This window comes from Pipistrellus kuhlii, unplaced genomic scaffold (genome assembly GCF_014108245.1).
Source record: "Pipistrellus kuhlii isolate mPipKuh1 unplaced genomic scaffold, mPipKuh1.p scaffold_m20_p_12, whole genome shotgun sequence".
Lineage (NCBI taxonomy): Eukaryota > Metazoa > Chordata > Mammalia > Chiroptera > Vespertilionidae > Pipistrellus > Pipistrellus kuhlii.
In genome coordinates, this window is record NW_023425427.1 from 6002834 (window position 1) to 6016792 (window position 13959).

Consider the following 13959-nt stretch of genomic DNA (forward strand, 5'->3'; position numbering starts at 1 on the left):
TTTAAAAATCAATAAAATATATTTTAAAAAATAAATAAGAACAAAGATATCTATTAATACAAAGAAATATTAAGATATATTGCTAAATGAAAAAATGCAATGTGTAAAAGTGCACTTATAGTATGCTACCTCTCATGTAAAGGAAATAAAATATCGATATGTCTGTCCATTTGAGCAAAAAGAAACACAGGAAGAATAAATCAGAAACTAATAGGATTTTTTATGTACAGGAATTGGGGCAGAAGTGATGGGGAGATGGGGAGAATTATTATATTTATGTAGTTTTGACTATGTTGCTTTTGCAAGCAAAACATGAACAGAAAAGGTGGCTAGTAAAGCAAAATAGAAAAAAACAAATCAAATAAAAATAACAAAATTTAAATTAACATCATAATTACACTAAAAGGGAAAATAAAATAAATAATCTAAGTAGTTCTTGAACCCAGAATTTTATCTATATACTTTCACAATTTAAAAAAAAAAAAGAAAAACCTCAAATTAAAGTTTTAAGCTGTGCTATGTTATTAACTGTGGTGTGAGTTCAAGATTCTGAAACAACCCCCCATGTATCCAAAGATTCAGCAAATAAGTCAACACTGAGGAAAAGATCGTGACTCTCACTCTCAGGGAAAGGAGCTCTGAACATGGAAAAGGAGAGGCTGGAAAACACTATGGTGTCAAACTAGAGTTGGAGATATCAATTCAAACTCATGGGTTTTAAAATATATAAACAGTTTGCAATTTATTTTTTTATTCATAGTCTGTATACCAACATCTATATTGCCCCACCCTCATTATTTGTGTCCCACTCCTGACCCACCTCCTGTGGGTAAACTTTCCTTCAGTTTCTTAGTTTCTAGTTTTTACTCCTTTTGTTTCTGTTATCAGTATTTCCTAGTTGGCTTCTCTGAGATCATTTAGAATCCCTGCAACCAATGAAAATGCTTAAAGCTACAAAACAAATAATGGTAATGGGTTATAACTCAAGAGAATAAGGAAGTGTCCATGAGACTATAATGGTACCAAAAAAAGTAAATAAAGTTAAATAAATAAAGTGGGAAATAGGGTAAGTCCCTTTTTATAGGAGAATACACCTAATAAACATCTTATCTAATAAAGAGGGGAAATGCAAATTGACTGCCACACCATAATGGTCAAGATGGCTGTGCTCACAGCAGAGGAAGGGATTCCATAACACGAGAGGGCTGTGCCCAGAGCGGAGGTGGAGTTCCCTGTAAGGAGCCTTAACAAGCATCAGCAGGGACCAGAGGCTGTGTGGTGCTGGGCCTGGGAAAGGGACCTGAGGCTGCGCCCCCGCCTGGTGAAGCTTGACAGGGAACCTTGGGCCACGCCCCCCATCAAGCCAGGCTTGATGGGGGACCTCAGGCTGTACCCCCAGCCCCGGCCCGGGCAACTTCAGACCTAGCCCCCCGTCTGGCAGGGCTTGATAGGGACCTTAAGGCATGCCCCCTGCCCCAGCCCAGGGTGGGGGACCTCAGGCCATGCACCCTGCCCTGTGCCAGGGGACTTGAGATTCCACCTCCTGCCTGGTGAGGTTTGACAGGGGACCTCAGGCCACGCCCCCTACTTGGCAGGGCTTGATGGGGACCTCAAGGCACACCCCCCCCCATCCCAGACCAGAGGGCCCAAGGCCATGACCCCTGCCCCAGGACCGGGCCAGGCAATCTGAGGCCATGCCCCCTACCCAGTGGGGCTTGACCAGCCAGGTCTAGATCTAGTCCAATGAAGGTGGGGCTGGCTGGTTCTGGGTCTCACACAATTTTGAGGCGCACGTGGGTAGGGGGTTGGGGGGACTTGACTTTGGTTCCCATAGCATACCCCAGACTCTGACAGGAGGAAGATTTTCATATACATTTTACTAATTTTCTTTCATCTCTGACACTTCTATTACAGAGCAAGGGCAAACAGCAATATTAAAATATTTCCTCTAATTAATTCCCTTGTAATGTGCATGAATTTCATGCACCAGGTCACTAGTAGAAGAATTAATTAGAAGAATCACCAGTTAGCCACCACATTTGCAATAATTTTGTCATATAAAAATCACCAATAAATCTTTACAGAGAATTCCTTATGACCTCAGCATATTTTTATAGATGAGCCATATCTCTACCCTCTCATATCCCAGAGAACATTTGTTCACTTTTTCCACATACAGAACTACAGGAATTTGAAGACAATGATTGTGTGACCCACCCTATATCAAATATGTTCAATTCATTTATTTCTACTTATTTGCTGGTAGGTAAAGTATTTTCTAGGACTCAAACCTGGGTCTGCACATATCAAAGTGAATACTTTATATTGGTACCATCAGGTCAGAGCCTTTGCCACCCAGGCATCATGATGACATTGATGACAATGGCACTTACAATTCTATATATGAAACTTAAACAGTTTTCAAAGTCCAATTTCCCACAGATGGTAACCAAGTGTCCAGGTTACCTAGGGCTGAGGGATGTTCCATTTTAAAAGCAAGGAAGTCCTGAGTAAATACAGAGGATTATTTGATCACTCCAGAAAGCAACCTCCTTTTGTTAACGCCATCAAGAAAAGACAATAGCAGAAAAAAAACTAGTATCAGACCAGCATTTGATAAAAAATAGTTCTAGTTCTGTATGATCCTTATCATTTCATGGATCTTCAAAGGAAAAGAGGGAAGATACTCCCATCATACCCAGAATATCTGAGTCTCAACTATGACTTATCTATGTAATTAGTTATTCCTTTTCTAACCTTACACATGAGACAGAGCAACAGAAAGAGAGAAAGAAACAGAAACAGAGACACAGAGAGAAAAACCTGTGCTTAATAATTTTCTAGTAAATACAAATCTCCAGGATATCTTTTTTTTTTTTTTTTGAATCTTCACCCAAGGGTATTTTCTATTGATTTTTTTTAAGAGAGTAGAAAAGATAGAGTAAGATAGAAATATTGATGTGAGAGAAACACATCAATTGGTTGCCTTCTGCATGTGCCATGACCAGGGCCCGGGGCAGGGAGGAGCCTGCAACCAAGTTATGTGCCCTTGACCAGAATCGAACCCAGAACGCTTAGGTCTGCAGGCCGACGCTCTATCCACTGAGCCAAGCCAGCTAGGCCAGATATCTTATTATTCAGATTTCACAAGCCTATGAAATTGATAGCTTGCCTATTAGAAAAGGGGCAGGTGGAAAAGACTAAAACTTCGGAAGTTTCTTCCCATCTAATCTCCAGTTGGACCTCTTCCAGCTGATCTACAAGACAACATACTAGAGAGCTAAAATGTGAAGGTCACACTCAACAGGATCTCCCATTATCATTGTCCATAGACCTCACCTCTATAGATGTTTACAAGCCTGCTGCCAAGAAACATCAGTGCGTCTCTGTGACCTCTGAAAAGAATGCAGAGAACAGATGAAAGACTTTGAATGATATAACTTTTTGGAGTCTATGTATATTTAAGAAAGATTTTCCTCCAAATGTTTTACTTTAAATGGGGATTAGAAACCAAACCAGTGTCTCTGACCTCCTGCTCCTGGGCTCCTCTGAACACCCAGAGCAGCAGACCCTCCTGTTCAGACTCTTCCTGGGCATGTACCTGGTCACCCTGGTTGGGAACCTGCTCATCATCCTGGCCATAACTTCTGACCAGCACCTCCACACTCCCTGGCCAATCTGTCCTTCATCAACACCTGCTTCTCCTGTTCCATTGTCCCCATCCAGACCCAGCACCACACCATCTCCCACACTGGGTGCTTCATGCAGATGTACTTCTTCATGGCATTGACCCTTCTGGATGACTTCCTGCTGGCTGTGATGGCATATGACCGGTATGTGGCCATCTGTCTTCCTCTACACTACACCATGATCATGTGTCCCCAACGCTTCCTGGGGGCTGGTTGCTATATCCTGGCTCTTCTCCCACCTCCTGGCCTTTTCACTCACTCTCCTGATGTCTCAGTTCTCTTTCTGTGCCTCCCATTCCATCCCACACTTCTGTGATCTTCTCCCACTCCTCAAACTTCAGACACCCAAATCTTTCAGACCATGATGTTCACTGAAGCAGCCCTTGCAGGTGTGATCCCTCTCACATGTGTCCTGGTCTCTTATGCCCACATCATCCACACTATCCTCAGGGTCCCCTCTGCTGGGGGGAAATACAGCCTTCTCTACCTGTGGCTCTCACCTGTCAGTGGTCACTCTCTTCTATGGAATACTCTTTCTAGTGTATTTCCAGCTCTCTTTTTCCTACTCAGCAGATACTGAGTATATACTGGCAAAAGGCTAGACATATGGATCAAAGACATAGAATGAAGTGTCTACAAATAAACCTTCACATTTATGGTCAATTTATTTTCAACAAGGCTGCCAGGACAACTCAGTGGACAAAGAGCAGTGTTGTCAACCATTAGTGCTGGAACAACTGGTTATCCAAAGGCAAAAGAATGAAGTTGTATCTTTACCTCACATCACACACAAAAATTAACTCAAAATAGATCATAGACTTCAATGTACTAGTAAGTACTAAAACTAAGCAACTCTTAGAAGGGAAGTATGGCAGTAAGTTTTTATGACCTATATTACACAATGGCTTCTTATGTATGACACCAAAAGCACAAGCATTAATAGAAAAAGTGGATAAATGGGACGTCATCAAAATCAATACAGTTTATGCTTCAAAGATATCATTGAAAGAATGACTATCAACCCAATGCAAGGTAGAAAATATATGCAAGTCATATATCTGATAAGATATTTGTATTAAGAATATATAAAGATTTTTTTAAAAAAAGAATATATAAAGAACTTTTACAACTCAATAAAAAGAAGACAAGTAATCCAATTTTAAAATGGACCAAAGAAAAAAACATCCGTATGACACTTGCCATGCCTAGGAAATGGATGTCCAGCATAAACCTATTAAATAGATATCATGAATTAAATGGTTCTTATTTTATAACATTAAAATAAATAAATATGGACAAAGGATTTAAGTAGACATTTCTCCAAATAAAGAATACAAATGGCCATTTAGCACATCAAAACTGTTCAACATCCTTAAGTCATGAGAAACATGCATATCAAAACCACAATGAGATACCACTTTACTTTCACTAGAATGGTTATAATAAAACAGTGAACAATATCAAAATGTTGGCAAGAAATGAGAGAAAGGTGAACCCTTGCCATGTTGGTGAGATCGTAAAATAAAACAGCCACTTTGGTAGTTTCCCAAAAACTTAAGCATAGAGCTACCACAGGATCCAACAGTTCCATTCCTAGGCATATAAATAAGAAACACGGGTCCAGACAAAAGCCTGGACCTGAATTGCTCACAGTAGCATTATTTGTACACAGCAAGGAATATAAAGTAGCAATAACCAAAGAAACAACCCAAAAAGCACACAACCACTGAAATTTTCTGTTGGCGATAGTTATCAGCTCAGGTCCTACATTAAACAAAAGCCAAAGCATAGCTACTTCTAGGGAAGATATGTTGGTGGAAATGCTCATGAAAGGTAAAGGGAGCGCTGGCCGGGCGGCTCAGCTGTAGGAGCATTGCCCTGTACACCAAAAGGTTGCGGGTTCCATCCCTGGTGGGGGTGTGCATGGGAGGCAACCACTCCATGTTTCTCTCTCTCTCCTCCTATCTCTCTGTTTCTCTCAAATCAATAAAAACATATCTTGGGGTGAGAATTTTTTTAAAATATATTTTATTGATTTTTTACAGAGAGGAAGAGAGAGGGATAGAGAGTTAGGAACATCGATGAGAGAGAATCATCGATCAGCTGCCTCTTGCACATCCCCTACTGAGGATGTGCCCGCAACCAAGGTACATGCCCCTGACCAGAATCGAACCTGGGACCTTTCAGTCTGCAGGCCGGCGCTCTATCCAGTGAGCCAAACTGGTTTCAGCTTGGGTGAGAATTAAAAAAAAAAAAAAGGAACGGGAGCCCGACCACGCTGGCTCAGTGGTTGAGCATCAACCTATGAACCAGGAGGTCACAGTTCAATTCCTGGTCAAGGCCCAGGCCCAGGTTGCGGGCTCGATCCCCAGGGTGCTGCGTGCAGGAGGCAACTAATCAATGATTCTCTTTCATCATTGATGTTTCCATCTCCCTCTCCCTTCCTCTCCGGGCAATGGGAGACTCCGCCCGCCCCCTCCCGCCCCTGACCTTGAACTGCAAGTTCTCCATAAGTTCCCGATGCGGGAGCCAATCCTCTCTGAAATCAATACAAATACATATATCGATTTTTTTTTTAAGGGGGGCAGGGGGGAGGTTTAAAGAGAAGTAGGGAAGTCACCCCCACACAAAACCGTCCACTTCCATAACGCTGCCCCAGGGGAGAGGAACAGAAAACCACCTGTTGGGGCACAAACTGATTCCGGAACGCAGAGGTGAACGGGCCACTCGCTTCCGGTCGGTGGCAAGGGTCACAGCGAGGCACTCACCTCCGAGTCCCTCCTGAGACGCCAGAGTCTTCGAGTTTACGCTGATGCTTTAAAGGGGTCCGTCCTGTGCATCTTCCAGGTGAACTCAGCGCGTAGCTCTCTTGAGGCCGCATCCTTCAAGATGGCTCCCACGGCCCTAGGCCAGGGGCGGTCCGGAGCCTCCCGTGGCCCGGATGCAGCTCTCGGGTCAGCCGGGGTCATGCCCGCCCAATGACCTCTCTCACAATCTGATACGCCCCCCCATACACACACACACTCTAGTGTGCCACTAGCATGCAGGGAGGATCCTTTGACGGCTGTCCGCACTGGAGGGAGAGGCAACAATAATAATGTAGGCACATGCAAGAGAAAACACAGATTAAGATAATTCCCAACATAAATAACTCCCCCCCCCCCTCCCACCAAGCGCCCCTGGATCTGATCCCTGATTTATGAATCCCTTCTCCCACAGGCTGGGGATCGGATTACTCAGGGTTTTCACCTGTGTCCCCGTGTGATTTGCTAAAGAAGATGCATTAGCAGAATCATCAGGTCTAAACTCACAACGCCCTGTTGGGATCCTGGCCTAGATGCCTTCTATTGGGAGGTCGCTTCTCTTACTGAGACACCAGTAAAGACAGGCTGTGCCGGCTATCATGCCCCCCAGGCCCATAGAGAGAACAAAGACAGCAGCCCAAGGGTTCTCATGGAAAACAGAATGTATCCATCTGACCCTAAGGAGAAGGAGGTTGGCAATCTGTTACTATGGAGTGAGTGGATTCTCCCCTGTATTCAGAGGGAAACCCGGGTACAGCGAGCCAACCACTTGGGTGGAAGCCATCGCCAAAGGTTGGATCACCTTTGCAGCTCCCCAATATATACCCGGGCAACACGACCAGTCAGTGCCAGAATAGTCTCTGTCCTTCAATGTAAGAGAGTGGCTACACAGTTCTGATAATATCCAACTCATACCCCTGGTACAATTGGGATAGTTTTGTTGGGAGTGATTTTTTTTATTTTTTGAACATATGGGTACCGGAGTGTTCAAATGTCCATAACTCAGTGTGAGCCACATTAACTCATCCCAAATCTGAACAGATGGTGGTATTTTTAGGAGTCTCCTGGACAGCAGTTTGATGAGCTTCCTTGTAAGTTTGAATCACAGTGAAATACCATGACCAGAGTTATTGATAGTGTGTGCCAAAGGCTGAGTTGCTGGACCAGTATTGGTAATATCAGATGAAATTAAGAGTATTGGTCACTAGATCACTAATGAATCATCACCAGCCAAACCTCTCTGAGTTTATCCCATTGGCTGTTACACTTCATTCCTGTTTCCAACCAGGTGGTGTCAGTGTTGGCTGAATAGTGACTGCAATGTATGTGGGTAGGTTGCCGGATTAGATCTACCTGTATACCAGGCATCAGCAAGAATTTTCCCCAGCCAAAACCAGTTTGGCTCAGTGGATAGTGTGTCAGCCTGTGGACTAAAGGGTCCCAGGTTTGATTCCAGTCAAGGCCATGTACCTTGGTTGCGGGCACATCCCCAGTAGGAGGTGTGCAGGAGGCAGCTGATCAATGTTTCTCTCTCATTGATGTTTCTAACTCTATCTCTCTCTGAAAAAAAAAAAAAAAAAAATCAATAAAATATATATATATTTTTTTTTAAAGAATTTTCCCCATTCCTTCTCGCATGTCACAGAAATAGAGGCAGAGTAATTTGTAGGATCTACAGGACTAGTAGCACCCACATTTCTAGAGAGAGTGGACAGGGTGCTCCTCTGCTGCAAATAGGCATGACGTTTAGCCAACATGGGAATCTGAGCCATGGCAGCGGTGAGTGAATGGGACATATTCACTCCATCCTAGGCAGGAAGGAAAGTTCCCACCAGCATATGCTATTCCTTCATGGAAGGCTCTACCTGTGTTCACTGCTAGGAGCTGTTGCTCCATGGGGGTAGGAAGGGGTCAGATTTCTGCCTCCTCCCAGAGCTGGGGCCAAAATCCTAGAGGTACTCTCTCTTTCTGGTGTCTCTGCCATAGCCATGCTTTCTAGAGTCACAGATACATTGAATTTAAATGGCATCTGTCTGCTTTGCTCGTATCTTGCCTTCTCAAAAGCAGCTTGCTGCTTGGATTTCCCAGTCCCACATGTGTCCTTTCTTCACCAGATTGCCATCATCTCTATCCTGGACTGTGTCCATGCTCCTGTCTAATCTCCTCTCCAATCTCTTCTGCTCACAGCAGAGTGATCTTTTGAAATAAATATTTCATCATGTCTCAGCCATTCCTTAAATCTCTTTGTAGCAACTCACAGCTTTTAGGATTTAAAAACAAAAATACTTAGCATGGACTATAAAGCTCCACTCTTTAGCTTCTACCTACCACTCTGGCTAAGTCACCTCTCTCTCCATCATTCTCCAAGCTCCAAACCCACTGGCATTTTAATTTTTCACATGTGCCATTTGCATTCCCACCTGCAGGCCTTTTTGCACATGCCATTACTCCAGCCTGAAACACTCATCCCTGTGTTATTTATTTTTAACTCTCACTCAAGGATATTTTTTCATTGATTTTTAGAGAAAGGAAGAGGGAGAGACAGAGAGAAATATGAATGTGAGAGAGACATATCAATTGGTTGCTTCCCACATGCCCCCAACCAGGAGCCTACAACCAAGGTACATGCCATTAACCTAAATCAGACCTGGGATCCTTCAGTAGGCCAACACTCTAGCCACTTTGCCACAGCAGCTAGAGCTATCTGTGTTTTTATTTAGTTAACTAGAGGCCTGATGCATGAAGATTCATGCAAGAATGGGCCTTCCTTACCCTGGTTGCCAGCACCAACTTTGCTCCAGCTCAGAGCCGCCTTTCTGCCTTTGCTCTGACCCAGAACTGCCTTTCTGCCTTCCCACACTGCCCAGAAGCCCAAAGCTGCCGGGGTGATACAGAACACCTGTGTCCCACCCTGCCCCAAACTCCTTGGCAACTGTGTATGCAAATTAACCCACCATCTTTATTTGGGTTAATTAGCATACTCACTCCTGATTGGCCGATGGGTGTGGCAAATGAATTGTTAATTTGCATCTTTCTCTTTTATTAGTGTAGATTTTTCCTCTTTCTCCCTATAAGAACCATGGGGAAAATAGAGACCATGGCTATTTGTTTCATCATTAAATTTAAACCCAGAACATGGTAGAGTGCAATAAACATTAGTTATGTCAACTAATGAACATTCTGCTAACATGAATGACAGGTTAGCTATAAAACACACATAGAAATGAGGGGATTTCAGGTTGCAGCTTCCCACTCCATAACCATCTACTACCCAGAGGCTAAGCCACTCAGCCCTAACCTCAGGCTCAGCCTCATTCCCATCTTTTGGGGAGTGGTTCTCAATCCTAGATGGACATCCTAAGGGGTTCTCAATCCTGGGAGCTTTAAAAATTTACCTCTGCCTGATGCCATCCCCCAAGGGTTCTGATTTAATTTCCTGAGTGCTAACCTCCTCGCTGGCCCTGGCCTCAGGTTTCCTCCAGTCTCCTGCAGCATCAGACTGGTACCTTCATTCCTGTTTCCAACCAAGTGGTGGGAGTCTGAACCATGGCAGAAATGGGTGGATGGGACATATTCCAACAATCATGTCTTCTTGTCTATATGTATATGCATCTCCAAGATGCACAGAGGAAAAGAGTGGCTCTGCCATAGAGGCAGGAAGTCTTCAAGCTGAAGGTGGTATTTGAGCTGATTCTGCAACAAACAGCAAGAGTTTTCCAGGCAAGGAAGAGGCTGGACATTTTAGGTGGGAGGAACTAAGTAAAGGATTAGAAGAACCACCAGAAGAATTTGTGTTTGTGTAGATCGTAATGCATAATAAATATATTGATTCCCAAAGAATGGGTGGAGAAAGTGAGCCAAAGGGATTCCTCATCAAGTAGCATGACTGTCTTCCCCACCCAGAGCCTGGGGACCCACTCAGCCCAAACTTCCCAGCCTCTCCAAGCACTAAAGAGTGAGTCATCCCTGGCATTCCCCTGCCACTAGCTGTCCCCAAAGGATGTGGGTAGAGAGTCTCCACGGCATCCAAAGAACAGAGGAGAGGGAAGGAGGAGTCAGAAGGAAAATAGCAAGAGGCCGTTTCCTTGGGGGCCAAGGAGAGTATAAGACCCCCGGTTTCTACCTCTGGGATGGTTCATGTTCCGTTATCTCCCCTTGCCATGCTCACCCGAAAAGCTGGTCTGGAGCTGCTCTGCCAGAAGAAGTCCCCACCCACCTCCATCTTCTAGGTATGTCCTACCAACCCAATAACCACACCATCATGGTGACAGCAGCTGATGTCTGGACCAAGACATATCAAATGTCTGTGTGCTAGAGAAGAATGAGCTAAGAACTCAAACTTGACAGGAAATGGGCAAGCCACAGATTGAAAAATACCAGGTCAGCCTCACCAGACTTAAATGTGCTCATGAGTATAGTGGAGCCTGGAGAGAAAGGATCACTCCAACCCAGATTTCAGCAGAGAGGAAGGCCAAGAGCCTAAGAGAACCCCCTAGAAAGCTAGCATCCTAAGATGTCAGAGCTGGAAATGCTGTCCAAAATAACCTGAAGTGTTGGTACTCAATCTGTTGTGCTCAGACCAACAGCAGCAGCATCACCTGGGAGTTTGCTAGAAATGCAGAAACTCAGGCCCCTCTCCAGTCCTTTGGAGACAGAATCTGCATGTAACAAGAGTCCCAGGTGATTTCTATGCACATTGAAGATTGGGAAGCTCTGCTGCTGGGGGTCTCAAGTCAAAATGCATATCAGAATCATCTGGGGGAGGGATGGGCGATATCTGTAATACTATCAACAATAAAAAAAAAATGTGTCTATGTGTTTTGTTTTGTTTTGTTTTTAAAGAATCACCCGGAATATTTTTTTCAAGTACAGATTCCTGAGCCCTGCTGTAGATCAACTGAATAAAAATTTCAGGACCCTGGGCACTTTTTTTTAATAAAGCTCCACAGGTAATTCTCACAACAGAAGTCCTCAGAGTAGACTGGGAACCACTGATCTGGTGTGTTTTTATCAATCTAAAGATGAGAGGACTGAGGCAAGACAGTGGCAACAACAAACTTGGTCTCTATTAAGAGACCTAAAATAGGGATTTTGCTTAGAGACAAAAGGAGTTCGATTTGGAGCAACATCTGAGCTCAAGACCTAATTCTACCCTTTCATTGCTGTATATCTTGGGACAAGTCTCCTTCCTTCTTTGGAACTTGGGTTTTTTACCTTCAGGGAAAGATACCCTAGATTGTCAGACTTGCTCCTCCTGGGCAATAAGGAAACAGATAAATTAATGGAGAATTAACTCTATATATTTTGTGAGTATATACACACACACACACACTTCGTAATAGCTACTTAACTGAAGTTTGGAGATCCTTGGCCCTGAAGTCTGTTTTGTTTTTGTTTTTGTTTTTTGTTTTGTTTTGTTTTTGCAGAAGGGGAAATGGAGAGGTGCTCAAAACAGCTCCACTCATCACTTTGTGAAGGTGAGTAGTGTTTGTTTTCCATGTGGACAGACAGAAACACACAGGGGTTTGCCACCAACTGACTTCTAGATGCAGAATTCCAGTCAGCCAGCTGACATCACTCATGGAGAATATGTAGTTGGGTGGAGCTGGGACCCCAAAGTTTTCTCTTCCCCTAAAGGTTGTCTGAACTCCACCAGGGACCCCCCACTCCCTGCAAGTCTAGAGGAAAGAATTAGGCTTGGCCCAAAATGTTCGATGCGGTGAGAGACACAAACACTTCATTCATTTAACACCTACTATGTGCTAGGCAGTGTCCTCCGAACTAATTCCCTTTTGAATGCTTTAAAAGTAAAGCAGACAAACAAGGTTCCTGTGCCTATGAAGGTCAAGCTGTGTGATGGCTCGGCATTAGAAACTACAGTTTTAAGAGGCGATACCGCTTGTCCAAGGTCACACAGCGATTTTGTTGCACAATTAAGACTGAAACGCAAGTGTAGCTGACTCCCGGCAAACAAAGTGCTTTCTCCTCCAAGATGATCACGACCTTTCCCTCCTTTTCCCTCTTGCTTTGCCTCTCTCCCGTCCCTGTCCAGCAGGATGACTCCAGAGAATGCCACCTGGGCCAGGGTGGTCCCTGCCGAATTCATCCTCCTGGGCATCACGGATCGCTGGGACCTGCGCCTGACCCTCTTCCTGGTCTTCCTGCCCATCTACCTGATGAGCCTGCTGGGCAACATGGGCATGGTGCTGCTGATCCGCGTGGATGCCCGGCTCCACACGCCCATGTACTTCTTCCTGGCCAGCCTCTCCCTGCTGGATGCCTGCTATTCCTCTGCCATCGGCCCCAAGATGCTCGCTGACCTGATGCGGCCTCGCGCCACCATCCCTTACGCAGCCTGCGCCCTCCAGATGTTTGTGTTCGCCGGGCTGGCTGATGCCGAGTGCTGCCTGCTGGCGGCCATGGCCTATGACCGCTACGTGGCGGTGGGAAACCCTCTTCTCTACACAAGGGCCATGTCTCGGCGTCTGTGCCTGAGCCTGTTGGGAGCATCAGGCCTCGGAGGCGCAGTGAGCGCCTTGGTCCACACCACCTTCACCTTCCGCCTGAGCTTCTGCGGCTCCAGGGAGGTCAACAGCTTCTTCTGCGACATCCCCCCGCTGCTGGCCATCTCCTGCGACGACACCAGCCTCAACCAGCTCCTGCTCTTCGCAGTCTGCGGCTTCATCCAGACAGCCACGGGGCTGGCCATCGGCGTGTCTTACGGGTTCATCGCCGGGGCTGTGATCCGCGTGCGCTCGGCCCAGGGCCGCGGGCGGGCGGCCTCCACCTGCGGCTCCCACCTGGCGGCCGTGGCCATGCTGTACGGGACGCTTGCGTTCATGTACCTGCGCCCCAGCTCCAGCTACGCCCTGGACACCGACAAGATGGCCTCTGTGTTCTACACCCTCGTCATCCCAGCCCTCAACCCGCTCATTTACAGCCTCCGAAACAAGGAGGTCCGGGGGGCCCTCGGAAGGACCTGGGCCCGGTTCTGCCATCCCCAGTGGGGTCCCCGGTGACAGGCCCCAGGAGGAGGCTGTTTGGGATGGACTGTGGAGAGAGGAGGAAGAGGACCCTTTCTCGCCCCTGTCACTGTGAGTAAAGGGAGATGGATGGTCCTCTGGCTTCAGTGGTCCCTGGTCGTTATTTGAGGGACTGATAAGGGGGAAGAAAAGGAAGCTTGCAGAAGGGAGGCAGGAACCTGGGGGTGATCCTAGGGCTAGACGGAGGGCCAGGACCAACATCATGTCCATGCTGCTAATGAGCTGCCTCGGGTTCCTCGGTGTTCAAAGGCTCCCAGATGTGGCCAGGTGCAGAAATGGGTTTGCCACTGTGTCTGGTTCCAAGAAATACCAGGTAAGAGCTGGGTTGGCGGCAGGTGTATCTAGATCTTTGTTCTTTTAAGGTTCTTCATGACCAAGTGAGTCTGCCCCTGCTCCCTTTGACTCCAAGAAAACATCTCCAGA

The 13959-nt window shown here is 45.8% G+C and overlaps 1 protein-coding gene across 1 annotated transcript; it reads left to right on the plus strand.

Moving 5' to 3' along the window:
- Positions 1-12482: 12482 nt before the first annotated feature.
- LOC118716676 (olfactory receptor 5C1) lies at positions 12483-13512 on the plus strand. The gene has a single exon (XM_036434236.1). It carries the CDS (start codon positions 12550-12552, stop codon positions 13510-13512), a length of 963 nt encoding a protein of 320 aa, XP_036290129.1. The 5' UTR covers positions 12483-12549.
- Positions 13513-13959: the final 447 nt, after the last annotated feature.